Raw genomic sequence first — 21883 nt, forward strand, 5'->3', positions numbered from 1 at the left:
TACATGGCGTTCTGCATTTAAGCCATGTGTGATTCAAGCAGAATTGCCGGGAACTCGACCTTGTGATGTTCGTTTGTGAGATGCTGAGGACCGCGCCTGGGTTTGACACATCGTGCCTGTGAAGCAGGAAGGGTGAGGGACACATGTTGTCAGCACACATCAGAGGTGATTAATTGTTTGACTACTTGTTGATAGTGACTTGGTATTTTGTTACGCAGTATATTTGAATTGTGATGAGAATTGTGCAGCTCGCTTCTCACTGCTGTGGCATGCGGACAACTGATCCTCCACCTGTTGTGAGAAGCTGCTCATTTACATAAAGCTTAAATACAGACCTGAATGTGTTGCTGATAGTGTGTGCCTTTTGAAGGATATTGCTTGTAACTGCTGACTTACCTCACCTCTTCTATCCTTCGCAGAGAGTCGGTTTGTCGTGTCCACCTGGGGGGTGTTTGGCGGTAAAGTGAGTCCAGAAGCGCCGGGCTTCGATCCTTTTAGGCGCTGGAGAGCGTGCCAGCCTTCACTCCACCAGACTGATGCATCTTTTGTTTATACACTTTGTTTTGCACCAGAGGGTGAAGTAATAAATTGTTTTGTTATTGGAACCGCTTTCTGGTTATTTTAGCGCTGGGTTCCGTCGGACGCAGGTCCGCTCCTCAACCCGCGTCGACACATAACATTTTTATTGCGGATGACAACGAACGCCCGTACTTTGTATACTCAATTCATGTGCAATTAATCCTCTCCCCAGTGGGACAGGGCCCTTACTTCATAAAATGGAATATGTGCTATAGAGGAAAAGTGAGTTTAATTTTTTTTGTTTTGCTAAATTATGCAACCTTATCTCTGTAACTGTACAACAAAATTTCAAAGAGGTGTTCTCCTATAGAATGAAAGTGAACACCAGCTTTTCCTTAAAAAAAAAAAAATCACTTAGTCCCAATATTCTTTGCACTGACTGCTTTAACATCTTTTACTACAAAAGTGATCAAGATGAAGTCTGCAGACTGTAGAGTTGAGGTCCTGCATGCACCTTGATCACTAGCTCAGTCATCATCTTCTTTTTAATGTGCCCTCTACAGACAAGACAGACCACCTGAGAAGTCCATATTCTCGTCCTGACACCTGGAGGAATAATAAAAATGATCATTTGTAGTTATGGCTGCGATAAACAAATGGACTTGTGAAACATGAATCATACAAGCCACTTGTAACAATGCTAATAATCCAATAGCCACAAATGGGCAAGAATTTTCACTCACATAAATTACCAGAATGGCTGAAATAGGCCTGCACTGCAGCAAGGCAGCAGTTTAACATAGTAAACGCTTTGCATCAATAAACTACTGACTACATCTCACTGGTCAACCAAGAATTATAGAAGCCAAAGAGTACAGCTGAGCTGGACTTCTGACTGAGTTTAGGAATCCCCTGGTGGACGTTGACACAGAAACATTTATGGAGCAGTCAATGTTTAAATCCTTACCTCACATGACTTTAAACATGTTCAAACTTGCGTTTGTAAAGTTAACTGTGTGCAGTGTTTAGATTGGAGATTAGATTAGACAGAATTTTACTGATCCCTTGGGAAGACTCCCTCAGGGAAACAGGTTCCAGCAGCACTGTATAGCAGCACACAGGGTAAGAAGCACACAGAATATCAAAAATGAAAGCTAAAAAAAGTTTTAAAAAATATATACATAAATACACAAATATAAATACCAGACATAATGATCAATACTGGTTTACTGTCTACTCCTGTTCCTCTCCTTTCCGTCCTCTGTCTTCCTGTTACTCCTCCTCCCCCTGAGTGAGGAGTTGTACAATCTGATGGGCTGAGGGACAAAGGAGTTTTTCAGTATGTTGGTCCTGCACATAGGAAGGAGCAGTCTGTGGCTGAAGAGGGATTTGTGTCAGTTGGCCAAAAGACAATAAGTCTTTACTCATGGGGTTCTTGAATTTTTATCTCCAATGTCCAATTTAGGGACAGACAGCCAGAATTCCTCATGATTATTGGCCTCAAAGTGAATATCTATGATCAAGAAATGGAAAACAAGGTCTCTAATATCCTTTATGGCTTGTATCACATTCACACTGGGAAACATGTAAGAATGAGAAAGTCTACTGCTTACAGAGGAAATCATGTTTTGGTGTATGTTGTTTTTAGGGTAGCACCTTGAGGGGGAAAAAAGGAACAATTATTCATTAAATGTTTCAAACACTAATTTAAATATATATATATATATATGTATACATATATACATATACGTACACGTACGTATACGTACACATACGTATGTATACGTACACATACGTATGTATACGTACACATATATACGTATACGTACACGTATATACGTATATATACATATACGTATATATACATACACGTATATACGTATATATACATATACGTATATATACATACACGTATATATACATACACGTATATACGTATATATACATACACGTATATACGTATATACATACACGTATATACGTATATATACATACACGTATATACGTATATACATACACGTATATACGTATATATACATACACGTATATACGTATATATACATATATATATATATATATATACGTATATACACACACACGTATATACACACACACAGTAGTGTACAGAATAATACTAGTGCTATGTGACTAAAAAGATTAATCCAGGTTTGAGTATATTTCTTATTGTTACATGGGAAACAAGGTACCAGTATATTCAGTAGATTCTCACAAATCCAACAAGACCAAGCATTCATGATATGCACACTCTTAAGGCTATGAAATTGGGCTATTAGTAAAAATAAGTAGAAACGGGGGTGTTCACAATAATAGTAGCAAACTCAAACTCTACTACAAACTCAAAACTATTATGTTCAAACTGCTTTTTTTTTGCAATCCTGTGCATCACTAAACTAGTATTTAGTTGTATAACCACAGTTTTTCATGATTTCTTCACATCTGCGAGGAATTAATTTTGTTGGTTTGGAACCAAGATGGATTTGCTGGTTTACTAGTGTGCTTGAGGTCATTGTTTTGTTGAAACACCCATTTCAAGGGCATGTCCTCTTCAAGTATTGTGACATATCCAAACTGATCCATGATACCTGGTATGCGATAAATAGGCCCAACACCATAGTAGGAGAAACATGCCCATATCATGATGCTTGCACCACCATGCTTCACTGTCTTCACTGTGAACTGTGGCTTGAATTCAGAGTTTGAGGGTCATCTCACAAACTGTCTGCGGCCCTTGGACCCAAAAAGAACAATTTTACTCTCATCAGTCCACAAAATATTCCTCCATTTCTCTTTAGGCCAGATGATGTGTTCTTTGGCAAATTGTAATCTCTTCTGCACATGTCTTTTATTTAACAGAGGGACTTTGTGGGGGATTCTTGCAAATAAATTAGCTTCACACAGGCGTCTTCTAACTGTCACAGCACTTACAGGTAACTCCAGACTGTCTTTGATCATCCTGGAGCTGATCAATGGGTGAGCCTTTGCCATTCTGGTTATTCTTCAATCCATTTTGATGGTTGTTTTCTGTTTTCTTCCACGCGTCTCTGGTTTTTTTGTCCATTTTAAAGCATTGGAGATCATTGTAGATGAACAGCCTATAATTTTTTGCACCTGCATATAAGTTTTCCCCTCTCCAATCAACTTTTTAATCAAACTACGCTGTTCTTCTGAACAATGTCTTGAATGTCCCATTTTCCTCAGGCTTTCAAAGAGAAAAGCATGTTCAACGGGTGCTGGCTTCATCCTTAAATAGGGGACACCTGATTCACACCTGTTTGTTCCACAAAATTGACGAACTCACTGACTGAATGCCACACTACTATTATTGTGAACACCCCCTTTTCTACTTTTTTTTTTTTACTAATAGCCCAATTTCATAGCCTTAAGAGTGTGCATATCATGAATGCTTGGTCTTGTTGGATTTGTGAGAATCTACTGAATCTACTGGTACCTTGTTTCCCATGTAACAATAAGAAATATACTCAAACCCTGGATTAATCTTTTTAGTCAAATAGCACAACTATTATTCTGAACACTACTGTATATATATATATATATATATATATATATATATATATATATATATATAGTTCATGTCATGTGGCTACCGTTTTGCTGATATTTGTTTTATTTAATCATCTTACTTACAATACCCTTAGCATAAGCCAAGTATCTTCTAATATACCAGTGTGATTAAATTATACAGACAGCAAACAACAAACAGAAAAGAGGAACAGTTTGAAGAAACATTTGAATATGTTAAACTGCAAAAGTCTCTCTAACCTTGAACCATGACAGTGTTATGATGTCCCAATTCACAAACAAGTGGAACACAACATTTACTTTTGTGATCGGAGGCAACGTGCTGACCTGCAGCTTCAGTACAGCCCAAGCTCCACCAGGTTCTTCTTGATGATGACGTCAGTGACAGCATCAAACACAAACTGCACATTCTTGGTGTCTGTGGCACAGGTGAAGTGAGAGTAGATCTCCTTGGTGTCTTTTTGTTTATTTAAGTCATCAAACTTGCACTGGATATATGCTGCTGCCTCATCATAACTGCTGCCACCTACAGCAAAAAGAGAGGTTATTTTTAAAGAAAGAAAATTACCCTAAAAATGTTAAAAATTATCTGAAAAAAGACTTTTGGAATACTGAACACACTTAATGCAACTCAAAGACAGAAAAAAAAAGACAGAAACAGCAAAATTTTAACTTGCATTTCAGAGTTTAACAGCTGTAACTGTAAAAATCCAGCAGGGATATTAGGATCCACGGACAAAGACTCTGGTTAATAAAATTAACAATACAATGGGCCATAATAAAATACTCTGAAAATAACATGAAAACATGATAACATGACCCATTACTTATCTGGGACAGTGTTTTCTAATCCTGGTTCTTGGGACCCACACTTCTGCACATTTTCCATTTGTCCCTGATCAGCTCACTCGTGTTCAGCCAGACAACAGAAGGGCCGAACAATGGTACACAGCTGATTTGACTTACAATGTGCAATTTAGAGCAGGGAGGAATGGAAACTGCAAAGTACTATGGGTCCTGAGGACCAGGATTGGGAAACACTGATCTTGGACTAAAAACCAGGGCTTTGAACCACAATCCCCCCGCCAGTTCAGAACTGGCTTGTTCTGAACAGAAACAATATTTTAGGGTTTCCAGTTTTGGGTTCCACCCCAAAATAGGTGTTCCCGAACTGGTTAAAACAAGAAATATCTGGTTAACAAAAAAGTTAATAACGTTCCATGTCAGCTGTAGAGGACACAAAATAAAAATGTTTATAAAAGTATGTACTGAACTTCTGAAATGTCCAAACATTCATATTCCAATTAAAACCAAAAGTGACATTTTTGTTTATAAATTAAGTAAAGAAACTAATATCATCAAGTTGGTATACCTCATTTTCATTGATTAAATTCTTTGTAGATGTACTGTAAAATGTTTGGGGTTGCAAGTTAATGGACTCTCATTTCAGCATCTAGAACAGCACCACTGGAAATGGTACTCCAATATAGGTGGAATAGCTACACTCAACAAAAATTATTGCACGGTTACCAAGTTAAGGTACCAATCTGCATGGATTTTAAGTTATTCCAGCTCAGTCATTGCTAGTATATGCAAGCACTTAGTTAAAGTGGCTCAGTACACATAATTTGTTTTGGCCTCTAAGTTAATAATGTTGAATCAACTTAATTAAAAGGTACATTATTCTAGTGGTTCCCAAACTTTTTCTGCAGTGCTCAACTTTTGAAGAGAACAATATTTTCAGGCTTCCACTACTCTCACTCCAGCACACAAACATATCTTTTGCTTCCAAACTCCACTGGGATTTATTTTAAACATTCTAAGTTTTACAGCACGACAACTCGTTATTGAACAAATTTATTTTTCACAAACTTGTCCATGCTAGCATACTGTCCTGCTAGCAGTGCTGAAGGATCATTATCATCATCATCAGTTACAGCTACTGCCAGATACAGCTAATAGCTTCCAGCCCAAGAGCTATTCAAAAACTGCCATAGTGCATACACAACACTGGGCTCTTGAAAAATATCTACAAACAGGCAATGCATAGCGAGCGCAGCAAGTGGAGATATTGTGGGCTATGGCTGGGGGACCAGAGGCAACACCCTGTCAGTGGTCCAAGAGGCAAAGCCCCCTGATGCTCCTGCATTTGATTAATTTTAACATCTAGAGAATGCTTTTTAAAATGGATGTATTTCATGAATTTATATGCAGTAATTCAAGTGGTTAATGCACTTGGTTTCAGTGCAGAGGGTTCCTGGTTCAAATCCCACCCCTGCCACATTTCTCCATGTAATGTGGAGTTGCATCAGGAAGGGCATCCGGCGTAACATTTGTGCCAATTCAACATGCAGATCCACCTTGGATTTGCTGTGGCAACCCCGAGTGCAAACAAGGGCGCAGCCGAAGGGTCTTACTATATGCAGTAATTAATCAGCATTTAGCTGCACCTCTGATACAAATTTCTGATGCATACATACAGTGCCCTCCAAAAGTATTGGAACACTTGGTATTTCACACATTTTAATTTATGCCATTTTAAATACCAAAACAAGAAAAAAAAAATCTAAAATTATCTGACTTAAGTTAATAAAAATTAATTAAAAATATAAAAGCCAAGATGATGGGTTGCATAACTAATGGAATGCTTTGGTATAATATCCGTAAATGAATTTTGCCTGTTATAATCATAATCCGCTATATGTGTAAAACTGACAAAATCTGTTAGATGCATGTAACAGATAAGTTATAGTCAGGAGGCACCGAATGACCTACAAGGAATCCCCAGCACCAATGAGATATTTCCATGATTTAAACCCTGACCTAGAATCAGGACGTGCCTCATTTAATGACCGGGTCAGAACTTAGTCTGAAAAAATAAACGCCTGCCTTAAAATAAGTGCCAGGCACTACGTGCATTACAAAAATTACATTTAGTTGAGTCACTCTTTTTTTTCTAAGTCCGCTGTGAAGTGGTACCTTAAAATCCTAAAGCCTGATTTATGCTTCTACAACTCTGTGACCATACAATGACATTGACGTGCGGTTACCGTTTTAAAGTTCTCCATCGCGTCTTCATGCAATTTACCATAAGAACAACAGCTTTTTCTGGATTAATTTGTCTCTCAATAAGCTCCACTTCTTTATACAATCAACCTCCAAACCAATGATACGTGTACTTTCCTTCCATGAACTGCGGGTCATGTGACCTTCTTCTTGACTCTGTGTTGTAAAGTTGGTCATATTTGCGTAGTTTTTCTGCCAAACATATTTGATCCATAATCAAAATGTAATCAGCGTGCACACTGCAAAAACTATTAAAATATGAAGGGAGAGGAATGAGTGAAACTGGAAAAGTGACAAGTCTCTTTCAGAGGAGGATTTTCTTTCACCAAAACAAAAACAGATGTACATTCTAGCAAATTTTAGCTGAAGTTTCAGGTCTTCTTTTTAAGAAAACCCTCCTCTATACCATTTCATCATGAAGCTGTAGAACTGGTGAAACAAAATGCAAAACATGCACTATGCACAATTTTGCCAATCACAGCCAGAGAAGCCTATACTCGTATCTTCTTCTGGGTTGTCTGGGTGTCTTGGTGGCTTTCTTCACAATTACTCAGTTTTTGAGAACTATCTACACAGATTTATCATACAGTGCCATACTGTTTGTATTTCTTCATAACTGATGTAAATAAATTCCAAGACATATTCAGTGACTTGAAAATGTTCACCTATCCATCCCCTGACTTGTCTGAAGAAAATTGGCAATAAAACAGATTATTTAAAAGATATTATACCAAAGTGTTCCATTACTTATGCAAGCCATCATCTTGGCTTTTATATTTTTAATCAATGTATATGAAGTTGTAGAGATTACTTTTTTGTTCTTCATCTTTGATGACAGGGCTCCCTGGTGTGTTTTACTTGACTGACCTGATTAATATCACTTTGAGCAGATGGAATCAGTTAATCAGTGAAATCACCTGGTGGAATCAATGGCTGCAAAGAAAACCTGCGCCCTCTTGGCCCTTTCTGGAACAAGTTGCCCACCCCTGGTCTAAATTAAAAGATGCTCCAATCATATAGAAAACTACACCACATTATTTGCCTGATCATAAAGATTCCAAAAAAGATATAGTTTGGACAATCTGTGACTGAATGTTATGGAGTTATGAGTTAAAAGCAGCAAGAATGGTGACAAAGGTCAGTTTCAGTTTGTACAGGGGTCAAAAGTTAAAGTTGCTCCATTAATTTTGCTCCAGCTGTATTTGTGTTGAATTTGATGCTTGTATCACCATTTGAAAGATTGTTTCAGTTATCTGCTGCACTAATAATCCAACAACAATAAGGCCACCTGAATTAAAGGAGACCTGCATTGGAAAAAATGCAGTCAGATTTTTTGAACAAAAAATGACTTACATTTACACATGAGATCCTTCTGAATGTAGTAAAGTAAATCTGCAAGCCCAGATCTGTCATTCAACGGAGAAATCTTCATTTGAAAATGACAAATTTACAGCTAACATTTAGCCCTCCTCAAATTGTCCCTCTCATCATGGACGCTGCCGAGACGTCACGGACAAGACCCTCTCCCAGCATGCACTGCGCCAATTGTAATTTGTGGATTTACGTCAGTTTAAATCTGCACCTTTTTCTTGTCTTATACGGAAGGATCTACTTTTTTAAAACTTCATATTGTCTTGCGGCACGTTTGGTGAGTACACATTTCTTTTATTTGTGCTTGAAAATTATTTTGGGGGACTTTTTCATACGCCCGTTTGATTGAGTGGTGTCGCAATGAAGTGCGGTGCTGTGGATTTTGCCGCAAGAAGTCTGTCCTTGCAGCAACAGGTGTACCGGCCGCTTCGCATTAAAACAGCGAGCGTAATCTCAGGACTTGTGCCAAGTGTGCTGCAGCTCCATTCAGTAGACAGAGAGGTGATGCCGGTGTTGTGCGCTGAATCTGGCTGCAAAGCAGACACGGGCGGTGTGAGTGGCCCGCGTCGGCAGTTAACGAGCTCATTAACGAGCCCGCAGACTTAATAAGCGCAGCGGAGGCAGAGAGCGGGAGAGGAAGAACGGCGCCCGCTGTCGATGTCGTTGCTGATCTGAGCACACATCTGTATCTCACATTCATTGCAGCTTACTTTTGGATGTTGAAACCAGGACGTGTATAAGTAACATTACTAACAGATAAAATCAATTTCAATGCGGGATCGGACTGAAGGCGGGAGCGCGTCGTCTTGTCCCTGACGTCATGGAAATGATACGGCTGTACAAACTGTTTTCACAGAGGGCTAAATTTTAGCTGCAAATTTGTCATTTTTAAACAAAGATTTCTCCGCTGAATTACAAATATGAGCTTACAGATTTACTTTACTGCATTCACAAGGGTCTTATAAATACATATCAGCTATTTCTTTCTGAAATCTGACCACATTTATTTCAATGCAGGTCTACTTTAAAGGAGAAATGCTGCTAACAACCTGGACCTCATTTCTGGCATAAAATATGGTCGTTTACTCACCAATATAAGTTTGGTGTAATTAGAAGTCCATAGTTCAAACGACGTGTTCATTCTGGAGCAAACATTTTTCTTCTTCTACGAAGGTGGATTAGAACTTTTTGTGGTACACAGCACTAACTACTGGACAGGAGGAACCTAGCAGTCAATGTGACTCACTGATTTGAAAATGCAGCTCTTTCAACCAGACGTGTGGGACATGTCACACCAGATGTGTGACATGTCAATCATCTGTGTCCAATCAGATTTCAGGAGAGTCCAGTGAATCCCCGGCCTCCACTCTAGCTCCACCCATGCCAGGAAGTGTTCAACATTTATCACTTCCTGTTTCACTGTGACTGATAAACTGGCACTTCCTGTTTGAGTGTGAGCTTGCAACTGAGTTTAAACTGGCACTTCCTGTTTGAGTGTGAGCTTGCAACTGAGTTCCCACGAGATTCCATGGGATCTCGTCTGTCAATCCAGGAAGTGTGTGACATTAGAACACTTCCTGTTTTACTGTGGATTTGAAAATTGGCACTTCCTGTTTAGGATGCCCTGTGCCATGAGTGAGCTTTGCGCTGCTGCGTGCCGCTTCATTCATATCATTGTGTTTCTTGGTCTGCACATGCTGCTTTAAAATCTTGGAACCATCGTTGCTGTAATTTATGTCGGAACTGTACCATAAACAGTAAGCATGACCAGGACAATTTAGCTTGCAAATACATTCTGACACAAGAGTGCCATCTATGTTTAATTCAACTAATTTCCAGTTCCACTTATCCCCACAGCCTGCGTCCATAGCTTTTACATCTGATTTGTCTCTACAGCCCACAAGCTCTCTCGTGATATCCGTAATATCAAGCTTATTATTCAAATTCCACACACATTTAGGGTAGAGAAGCTCAGAAGATTTTTACTCTCAATCCCATGTGCCACAACTGCTGCACATGCCAGGAAATGTCATGTGCAAAACACACATACGCCACATGTGTGTTGCTTTTTGCAATGCCACACTCATGGGGCACTTAATCAAATTTGCCATCCAGCTCGAAAGTGAGCGCCTGCTCACTGTTTTCGTGCTAACAACATGCATGGCCCCACATTTTCTGTGTCAAGCAAGCGGTATTTGATGTTCGTGTGTGTCACCTAGAATTTGGCCAACACCTGCCACGAGAGGGATCAAATGGGCTCTCACAGGGCATTCTCTGTTTTTCTGCCACTGGTGTGCGCGAATAGTTGTAGTGACACGTGAAGCATTGGAGGCAGCTACGATTTTTCAAGAATGGCATGCAATTCCTCCTTCGTGTGCTAGTCGGCTTAAATTGTGTTATGTGTGAAGGGGCCCTAATCAAAGACATGCTGTCATTGGGCAAAGGCTATGACTTCAACATAAAAAATATCTGGGGGTTCACACTGACAACAACTCAAGCTGGCACACGCAAGTGTCAAGCATTTGTGCCAGAATCCACCAGCGTATGCACTTTCTCTGTCGGCTCTGATTGTTTGGTGTTTGTAGGAATATTATGTTGATTTTCTACAGAGCAACTATTGAGTCGGTGTTATGGTACAGTATTACCAGATGGTTTGGCAATTTGCGATTAAATTACAATCTTTTTAATTTTGATCTATTATGTAATTGTTTTTGATGCATGGGTGGTGTGTGTTGGATGTGTTTAGCAGACCCCTCTGTGCAAGACAAATTTCTTCCTAGGGAGACTAATAAAGACACTTTGACTTTGATTTGATTTTCATTCACCCAAGCCAATCACGTGTGACATTACAAGTTGCTGAGATTCAGTTTGCCAGATTTTTTACCAGATACAGGTTGCCATCAAAAAAGGTGACAAATTGGGAGCTATTGTCTTTCAGTCTTGTTTAAGAGTTTTTAAAGTGGTTGTGATGTGGAAAATACATTTGAAAAATTTTGTGTATGTGTATGGCTTCGCTCACGCACAAACTGGGGAGAGCTGACATTTTCCTTTTGGTATACTTATGTATTTTAGGTCAAGGACGAACGCTGCAAAAAAGGAAAGTTGATAGGACTAATATTTTTGGAAAAATCTGCAATTTTAGTTAACCAGTAATGGACATTGTGCTGCAATACACCATGGGACTTTGGGGTTTAAAATGTTATTGTGGTTCATATTAGTTTAACAGTGTTGGTAGTGTTACTGATTTACTGTGGCTGTTTAACTGTGTTCTTAGTGTCATTGATTTATTGTGTTTTTGTAATGCAATTGGTTTACTCGGGTTAGTGTAAAAATTAAAAGCACCTGTTTGCAATGCACCATGGGAGTTTGGGGTTTTACATGTTATTGTGGTTCATGTTAGTTTAACACTGTTAGTGTTATTGATTTATCGTGTTTTTCTAGTTCAATTCATTTAGTCAGTTTAGTTAAGTGCCATGTTGCCGTTACCATGAGTGAAAAGAGTATTGCTTTTGATGTCATGCAACCGTCTCTGTGCATGTGTAAAAATTAAAAGTACCTCCTTGTAGCAGAATGCAGAAAAAACAATAACCTCTGCGTGGATGCAACTGGGGACAGGCCAATTGGTATACTTATGTATTTTGGGTCAAAGATGAATTCTGCGAAAACAGAATGTTGACAAGACTAATTTTTTGGAGAACTACGGATATTAGCTAGTGTTGCTAATTACATTCTGGACTAACACGCTGTTCCAGCAGGAGGTGGTAAATCATCTTTATATTAAAAGCGTGAGCGCGTGTGTGATATTATTAAGTTCACTGTAAGTACATAATATAATTGTAAATACATAAAAAAAACATGGATCACACAAGAAAGTGAAAAAAAAAACAAACTTATTTCCGTTGTTCCGTTGTGGTTCATTTAAAAATCAAATGACAAAATAGAAATAGAAAAACATAACATTAATAATAATAATGCTGATAAGAATAATATTGATACTCGTGTTAAATGATAACAAGAAGCTAAACAATTTACAAATATATTAATAACAAATTATAAATACAGTAAATTAACATTAAAAAATTACATAATTAACAGGAAATAAAAGGGTAGTATTCCTCTTCTAAAAATTGCTGAGCTCTAAGGTTCTAAAAATATTTTGGACTCTTTGCTTAATTTATTACCACCCTTGAAAAATGTCAGATACTCAATCTAGAGCCTGTGGATCCCCCATGGCCAACACACTAGTGTGTGTGTGTATATATATATATATATATATATATATATATATAAAGAAAAAAAAACATTAAAGCTAACATTACAAAGGAAAACTCTGGTGATCTGGTGACACACAAACTGTATTACCTGAGTATTCAGGGTAGCAAATGGTCAGTGAACTCCTGCTGATCTTCTCTTCAAACAAGTCCTTCTTATTGAGGAACAGGATAATGGAGGTGCGTGTGAACCACTTGTTGTTGCAGATGGAATCGAAAAGCTTCATGCTCTCATGCATGCGGTTCTGAGGAAATAGAAGATGTCAAGTTGCTGCATACGTGGAAATTATTAGCACAGTATCAGTCTCTTACCATCTCCTCATCCTCAGCCAAGACAAGATCATAGTCACTGAGTGCGACGCAGAAAATGATCGCTGTGACACCCTCAAAACAATGAATCCATTTCTTTCTCTCTGAACGCTGGCCTCCAACATCAAACATCCTGCAAACACGAAACATGGTCGTTTTAATGTTTAAAGGGTGATAAAACACTACCATGAGAGTTATATAGGCACCATCTTGTTGCCCAACCTTTGTGTCCATCCATTCTTCTAGAGGCTTAAATGTACATAGAACAATGTTAACTTAAAAAGGAAAACCTATTTAGTGGGTCAGGCTAATCAAATTTCTCCTCCACAACCTCTCCAACTCAAACTCAAATTGTTTTGAAAGCAAGAACATGTAATTCATTCCTCAGCAGCTAAACCAGAGCTTTACTCACTTGAAGTAGAGATCTCTGAAGGTGAAATGAGTTTCCACAATGCCAGTCGTCTTCACCCGTGTTCGCAGCACATCCTGCTGAGTTGGAACGTAGTTCTGCTGACTGATCCTCTCCAAGTCATTCAGATAACTGAGAGACAAGATTTTTCAGAAGAGGCAAGCAAAATATATCAGACAGAAATGACAGATAAACCCACAACATAATGTACAACAAAGCCCATGTGCCATCACGATAACTAGAACGGCACTCGGAGTGCATGTCCCTACCAAGGGCCAAAACACCAAATATTTCAATGAGAAATTTTTTTTTTTTTTTAATTTCTGATTCTACTCTTTTATTTCTATTTGACAATAAAAATGTAATAATTTCCATTCCAGGTATCAAGCTAGACTATCTGAGTTGGTTACGTTCCTTGGTGTCTTTTACTACATTTATATAATAAACATAACTGGAAGAGACACATAACTGAGAAATAAGGCAATTCTCCGTTTACAACAGTGCTGTTATATTGTTGGACGAAGATGGGGAGTTAGTCCCAATGTGATGAGATGGATCTACACTTTGGTGGTAAGACCCATGCTAAGTTATGCTGCCATAGTTTGGTGGTCCAGAGTGGAGCACGTGGCTGAGAGGGTTATGCTGACTCGTGTTCAAACATTGGCATGCCTTTGCATCACAAGTGCCCTCAGGACAAGACTGACAGCAGCTTTAGAAATACTTCTGAACTTGGCCCATCTGGACCTCTACACTGTTGGAGAGGCAGTCTCGAGTCAGTAAGACGGCATCAGTTGGACAAGTAGCAAAGACTAGCAGATGCCACTCATACCTTAATCAGGGAAAGAATATCAGCAGATCTTCTGCTGATTACTTTCCCATGTGATAGGGTAGGAAAAAGATATTCTTTTGTGAATAAAGAGAGTCATGGTCAGACCACAACCTCAACTGTAATCACTTGTTTTACAGATGGATTGTGATAAGGGGGAAAGCCAGAGCTGGAGTGTTAATACAACCTGACACAGGAAAAGAGCTTTGCACTGGGCAGATACATCACCGTCATTCAGGTTGAGGTGATAGCTGTCATTCAGTGTGTGGAGTTCCTGATTAGCCTCAATTTTAGGGGTAAGAGAGTTTTTAAATTACTACATATAGTCAGGCATATATAAGAGCTGTTAAAGGGCCACTCTACTCATCAGCTTTGGTGTGGGAGTGTGCCCAGGCTCTTAACACACTGGGAGACACTAATGATGAAGTTGTAGCGTGGGTACCTGGTCATACAGGCTTTCCAGGCAATGAGAGAGAGGACCAGCTCGCAAAGTCGGGGAGCTCAACTAAATTTGTGGGTCCAGGGCCCGTTGTAAAGATGTCAACTGCTGTGAAGAAGACCGCCCTCCAGAACTGGATCGGGAAGCAGTGCCACAAATGATGACAGCACTTGAGTGACTGCAAGCAGGCAAGACAGCTTGTGGAAGGACCAAACCTAAGGTTTTCCAGGGAGCTAGATGGCCTACCTATAAGTATAATAAGTACAGTGGTTGGGACTGTCACAGGTCACAACCCATTGAACAGACATAGAATCGTAATGAGACTCCAACAGGTCAGTACATGTACAGCCTGTAGGAAGGAACCTGAGATGTCACTCCACTTTTTGGGCCAGTGTCCAGCAAGGTGTAGACTGAGGCAGAGGATTTTGGGTACCTTTATTTTGGAACCTGACCAGATTAGGAAACTAAAGTTAAGAAACCTGATATCCTTTATCAAGGTTACTAAAACATTATCCAAGTAGGTTCATTCTGGAGGGAGCAATGGGCCCTTTTGTGGCCTATGCTTAGCAGGGCCCAGAGTCCACCCCTCTTCCCTAGCCTAACCTAAGGCACTGCACATTGCATTTGTGTTCCAATTTTCCCAAAGGAATTTTTAAAATCCCGAAGGAAATACTGAGTGGACTAAATTAGTAAGTTATAAATATTATTTTTACTTTTATCTGTTGTATATCCAAATAAACTCAGCTAAATACTTACTACTACTATGTACATGTACTACTATGGTACATATTGGTATTCATCAGAGTATGGCCGCGACACATATTCCCAGGTGATTTGAAATCTTTTTGCCAAGTTTGATATAGGCTTCTTATTTTTTCCTTAACAGAGTGCCTTTGTCCTTTTTTGTTGGTTTCCTGTTGACACCCACCACAAAAAAATAAAAGCACCCGTGGGAAGTTTTATAGAATTGAAGTCTCCCAGAAGCATTATCAGCATTTTTTTTTTTTTTTTTTTTGATGTTGCATTTTGAAGCAGTTTTGCGGTATCAAGGGAAAATTTTGGCTCCATCCCTAGCCCCATGTTGTATCTATTCTTTTATTCTGGTGTTACTTTATCATTTTGTTGCATATTTCAACTCTTATTGTGAAGTCTTCCTTTTCACGCGGACTTCAGAACAATGTTCAAAACACAGACATCTCTGGTTTTAAAACATTCTGAAGCAGAGTTTAGAGTTATTTACAGTATTGAAAAAATGACTAAAGGTTTTGGCACCATACACAGGCACACATTCCATCTGTAATTCCAGTACTACTTTCCTGTTCTGTTGTATATTTTGTTTCAAATTTGCCCACATATTAGCCATCATCCTAGCTTAGCACCACATGTAAATAAATGTTAAAGGTATAGTGCCACTGTCACTTTTTAAAGATTTAAATCATAAAAATAATTTTCTTTGGTACCACTATAATTTTATTCCTTGCCTTTTAAATAAGGGATTCATCATATAACATTGCCAATATGATCAAAATTCATGCTGTCTGGAAACAATTTAGAATTTCAACTCATGAGGGGGAGAAATTCGAGGGATCAGATGATATGACCAACATTTGTTAGATTTGGAAGTGATTTACAAGAAATCTTATAAATGTTAATGCAAGATTGGTCACAGGTAATCTCAAAACCTCACGCATGCGCACACACGCTTCCTCCTGTAGTTAGTCTGCATGATGGCGATGAAGGAAAAGACAATATTCACTATGGAATCTGCACCACAGATAAATATGCCCTCTTCATTAAAATGACCTGTAATTTTGCAACATGTTACAAAAATAAACCTACATTATAATAATTAGATTTCAGTAGAAACTACATGTTTTTTCAGTTTTATGACATGAGGTGGGTGTGTGAGGGGACATAATATAGGCAAAACAAAGTTCCATTTGGGATTTAGATGGTGCATCAAATTACACAACAAACAAATCATGTCATCCTCATTACCCTTTATTTGTAATTTCTTGCGTTACAAGATATTGGCATTTATTGTTTTTGAGTTATCATCTACACCTATGGATTTGGCCAAAATTTTGACCTTGGCCTGTGACCTTGATTTTTAACTGATTTTTCTCAAAAGTAAATCACTCTTCAAGTTATTTTGTTCCAACACATGGACATATGGATACATCAGACCAATAACAATACCCCACATGTGCTAAAATAAATAAATAAAAAGACAAAATAAAACAAGGCAGTAAAATGCTTTGGCGACATTTATGTCTGGTGAAGTGCAGGGCTTGATCTACAGACAAACACTGGAGGAGTGAGCAGAATGATACTAAATATGGGCTGATATTTTGGTGCGTGATAAACAATGCCTCGTTGTGGGTTGAGTAGAAACAGACTAACGCTACAGTTCCTCTTGTGCTGAGGTGTTGATAAATTTCACCTCCAGCCAATACAGTTCTGCTGTTTTCAAAACAAAGAACATGTCCTCAACACCAACATACTTTTCTATCAGGTCAAATGTGAGATGAATGCTCCAGAAACACAAACCGATGGGCATCTACTTATGATTATAATGCAGGACTGTTTACATTTTGAACTTCATTAAAGGTTTAATCTCAAAGCTGACAATGAACTTCATTAAAGGTTTAATCTTGACAATAATAAATGTATACCAATTTGTCAGACAAACTGTCATCTACCCAGCTGTCAGTTGAGAAAATATTTTCTAGGTGTTAGGTCGTCTTATTTTTCTTGGTGCAATGAACAGTGAAACAAGTTCCAACAAGATCTGAAAGAACAAGACAAATCTTGCCTACTTTCGTCAGAAGTAGTAGAAATATTCCATGCATGAAGTAGGAAAACTGCTTTTTGGAAGACGTCACCCACAAGATCAAGAAATCACAATTTAATGAAGCAAGCTTTAATATATATATATATATATATATATATATATATATACACACACACACACACACACACACACACACAGGTATGTAAAACTTCGGGCACCCCTGATGATTTCCATGATTTTCCTTTATAAATCATTGGTTGTATGGATCAGCAATTTCAGTTAAATATATCATATAGCAGAAAAACAGTGATATTTGAGAAGTGAAATGGAGTTTATACAACCCCTGGCAAAAATTATGGAATCACCGGCCTCGGAGGATGTTCATTCAGTTGTTTAATTTTGTAGAAAAAAAGTAGATCACAGACATGACACAAAACTAAAGTCATTTCAAATGGCAACTTTCTGGCTTTAAGAAACACTATAAGAAATCAAGAAAAAAAATTGTGTCAGTCAGTAACGGTTACTTTTTTTTAGATCAAGCAGAGGGAAAAAATATGGAATCACTCAATTCTGAGGAAAAAATTATGGAATCATGAAAAACAAAAGAACGCACCAACACATCACTAGTATTTTATTGCACCACCTCTGGCTTTTATAACAGCTTGCAGTCTCTGAGGCATGGACTTAATGAGTGACAAACAGTACTCTTCATCAATCTGGCTCCAACTTTCTCTGATTGCTGTTGCCAGATCAGCTTTGCAGGTTGGAGCCTTGTCATGGACCATTTTCTTCAACTTCCACCAAAGATTTTCAATTGGATTAAGATCCGGACTATTTGCAGGCCATGACATTGACCCTATGTGTCTTTTTGCAAGGAATGTTTTCACAGTTTTTGCTCTATGGTAAGATGCATCTTGAAAAATGATTTCATCATCCCCAAACATCCTTTCAATTGATGGGATAAGAAAAGTGTCCAAAATATCAACGTAAACTTGTGCATTTATTGATGATGTAATGACAGCCATCTCCCCAGTGCCTTTACCTGACATGCAGCCCCATATCATCAATGACTGTGGAAATTTACATGTTCTCTTCAGGCAGTCATCTTTATAAATCTCATTGGAACGGCACCAAACAAAAGTTCTAGCATCATCACCTTGCCCAATGCAGATTCGAGATTCATCGCTGAATATGACTTTCATCCAGTCATCCACAGTCCACGATTGCTTTTCCTTAGCCCATTGTAACCTTGTTTTTTCTGTTTAAGTGTTAATGATGGCTTTCGTTTAGCTTTTCTGTATGTAAATCCCATTTCCTTTAGGCGGTTACTTACAGTTTGGTCACAGACGTTAACTCCAGTTTCCTCCCATTCGTTCCTCATTTGTTTTGTTGTGCATTTTCAATTTTTGAGACATATTGCTTTAAGTTTTCTGTCTTGACGCTTTGATGTCTTCCTTGGTCTACCAGTATGCTTGCCTTTAACAACCTTCCCATGTTGTTTGTATTTGGTCCAGAGTTTAGACACAGGTGACTGTGCACAACCAACATCTTTTGCAACATTGCGTGATGATTTACCCTCTTTTAAGAGTTTGATAATCCTCTCCTTTGTTTCAATTGACATCTCTCGTGTTGGAGCCATGATTCATGTCAGTCCACTTGGTGCAACAGCTCTCCAAGGTGTGATCACTCCTTTTTAGATGCAGACTAACGAGCAGATCTGATCTGATGCAGGTGTTAGTTTTGGGGATGAAAATTTACAGGGTGATTCCATAATTTATTCCTCAGAATTGAGTGAGTCCATATTTTTTTCCCTCTGCTTGGTCTAAAAAAGTAACCGTTACTGACTGCCACAATTATTTTTCCTGATTTCTTATAGTGTTTCTTAAAGCCAGAAAGTTGCCATTTGAAATTACTTTAGTTTTGTGTCATGTCTGTGATCTGCTTTTTTTCTACAAAATTAAATAACTGAATGAACATCCTCCGAGGCCGGTGATTCCATAATTATTGCCGGGGGTTGTATGATTTACAGAAAGTGTGCAATAATTCTTCAAACAAAATTAAGCAGGTGGATAAATATGGCCACCCCAACAGAAAAAAATACATCAATATTTAGTAGATGCTCCTTTTGCAGAAATAACAGCCTCTAATCACTTCCTATAGCTTCCAATGAGAGTCTGAATTCTGGATGAAGGTATTTTGAACAGCTCACTTAAAATCACACCACAGATTTTCAATAATATTCAGGTCTGAGGACTGAGATGGTTATTTCAGAATGTTGTACTTGTTCCTCTGCATGAATGTCTTAGTAGATTTTCAGTAGTGTTTAGGGTTGTTGTCTTGTTGAAAGATCTAGCCCCGACACAGCTTCAACTTTGTCACTGATTCATGAACATTGTTCTCAAGAATCTGATATTGACTGGAATCCATTTGACCCTCAACTTTAACAAGATTCCCAGTACCTGCACTGGCCACACAGCCCCACATGATGGAACCACCTCCAAATTTTACTGTAGGTAGCAAGTGTTTTTCTTGGAATGCTGTGTTCTTTTTCAGCCATGCACAACGCCCCTTGTTATGTCAAAATAACTCAATTTTAGTTTCATCAGTCTACAGCATCTTATTCCAAAATGAAGCTGGCTTGTCCAAATGTGCTTTAGCATACCTCAAGCTACTCTGTTTGTGGCGTGTACACAGAAAAGGCTTCCTCTGCATTACTCTCTCATCAAGCATCTCCTTGTGCAAAGTGCGCTGTATAATTGAACGGTGCACAGAGACACACACACACAGTCCGGTTCATATTTGTATTGAAATATCAGCAGCTGGAAGGTGTGAGCAGCGGGGAGCTGCCATCAGCCACTTTAGTATTTTGAGACAAAGTGTAAATGTCAAGTTTCTTTTTCATGAAGCATTTATGAATTGATTCCATCTCTCGTCATTTGTGCTGGGATGAATTTACTGTGCAGTGCATTCAGTGTTTTGTTTTTTGGGACACGTTGTGTCAAACTGCCTCAATATTTTGTCCATTTTAAGTTTGTTTGTGTTTAACACACATGACGGCATCTCATAAAACATCACTCTGTTCAAATTTGAAATGATCGTACAGAGTGTCACTATGCAGCAGCCGTCTCATCCGTGAGGTTTTACACTAATTCATATAAAACATCAACTTTTGTCAAAAACTGATGGTGCCTCAACTCAAATGTCGTCTGATCTCATTCAGGGGTAGTGATTCAACAACAAATACGGATTGCTACAATTTCGCTTTTAGATTCGTATTTCAGAAGAAAAAGGTATATTAGCCAATTCCAATTTTGCTTCCACAGTTTCTGATTGGAATAATCCAGTCACAGTCGCTTCAACTGCCTGGCTTGCTGTTCCCTCTGTTCTACCCACACAGTAGGCTGAGGGGTCTTGCCACACCTCCTGCTACACATTCATGAAACTCGAGTGACACACATTCTGTGGACATGATATGACATGTTGGTGGTGACTTATGGAAAGAGATATTTGCATGAGTAAAATCACAATGTGCAGAGTCGTACTGTGTATTTTACATCGAGTTCTGTACCCTGAGCCGTCGCATGTGTACCGTACAGTTCAAAATAAATACATGTATTAAGACACCCCTATTTGACACCCATCATTTTTAGTTTTTTGTTTCAGGAATCACGAGTTATTGAAACAGTGTAGTGCTGCAAGACTGAATGAATCGCATCAAGAGCACCTTCAATGTAAATCTTAATCTTTAAGGCAATATAAAAACTGAATGAGAATACCTGATTTTAAGGTCTGTTCAATATTTTCCCCTCACATTACGGTGTTCGACAGTGATCATTATCTCCACCAAGGAGCTAGTGTTTTTACTGTGGTCTGATCATTGATGTATATTTGTTGTTGTTATTGCCAGCAATTTGTTCGCAGTATTGGCCAAAGCTACTGAACCTGTCTGTATATTAATAGCTAAGTGGCCTCTGTGTGCATGTATCCGTGCATGCTTGCGTGTGTATGGCTTCAATCACGAAGAAACTGTGGTGTGGAGAGCTGATAATTGCTTTTTGGTATGTTTATGTATGTTGGGTCAAAGATGAATGTCGCAAAAATGGAAAATTAATAGGAGTAATATTTTTGGAGAAATTAGGGATATTAGCTAACAACAGTGAACAATGGACATTGATAATTAAATTCTGGACTCACACCCCATTCCAGCAGAGGGCGGTAACTCATCTATATTTTAAAAGCGAAGTGGCGTGTGCGTGCGTGCTTTTATTTATTAAGTTCAATGTAGGAACATGACTGTAAATACATTAAAAACACATGG

The 21883-nt window shown here is 38.5% G+C and overlaps 1 protein-coding gene across 1 annotated transcript in view; it reads right to left on the reverse strand.

The window, feature by feature from the left end:
- Positions 1 to 971: 971 nt before the first annotated feature.
- gnai3 (guanine nucleotide binding protein (G protein), alpha inhibiting activity polypeptide 3) overlaps positions 972 to 21883 on the reverse strand; it is a 44767-nt gene continuing 23855 nt past the window's right edge. Inside the window, exons 5-9 of the mRNA XM_034172240.1 lie at positions 13510 to 13638; positions 13101 to 13230; positions 12880 to 13033; positions 4408 to 4606; positions 972 to 1125 (exon numbers count right to left, since the gene is read on the reverse strand). Of these exons, the coding sequence (XP_034028131.1) occupies positions 4416 to 4606; positions 12880 to 13033; positions 13101 to 13230; positions 13510 to 13638 (604 nt within the window). The 3' untranslated portion in view covers positions 972 to 1125; positions 4408 to 4415. The remainder of the gene's footprint in view (positions 1126 to 4407; positions 4607 to 12879; positions 13034 to 13100; positions 13231 to 13509; positions 13639 to 21883) is intronic.

The sequence above is a fragment of the Thalassophryne amazonica genome, chromosome 6 (genome assembly GCF_902500255.1).
Source record: "Thalassophryne amazonica chromosome 6, fThaAma1.1, whole genome shotgun sequence".
NCBI lineage: Eukaryota > Metazoa > Chordata > Actinopteri > Batrachoidiformes > Batrachoididae > Thalassophryne > Thalassophryne amazonica.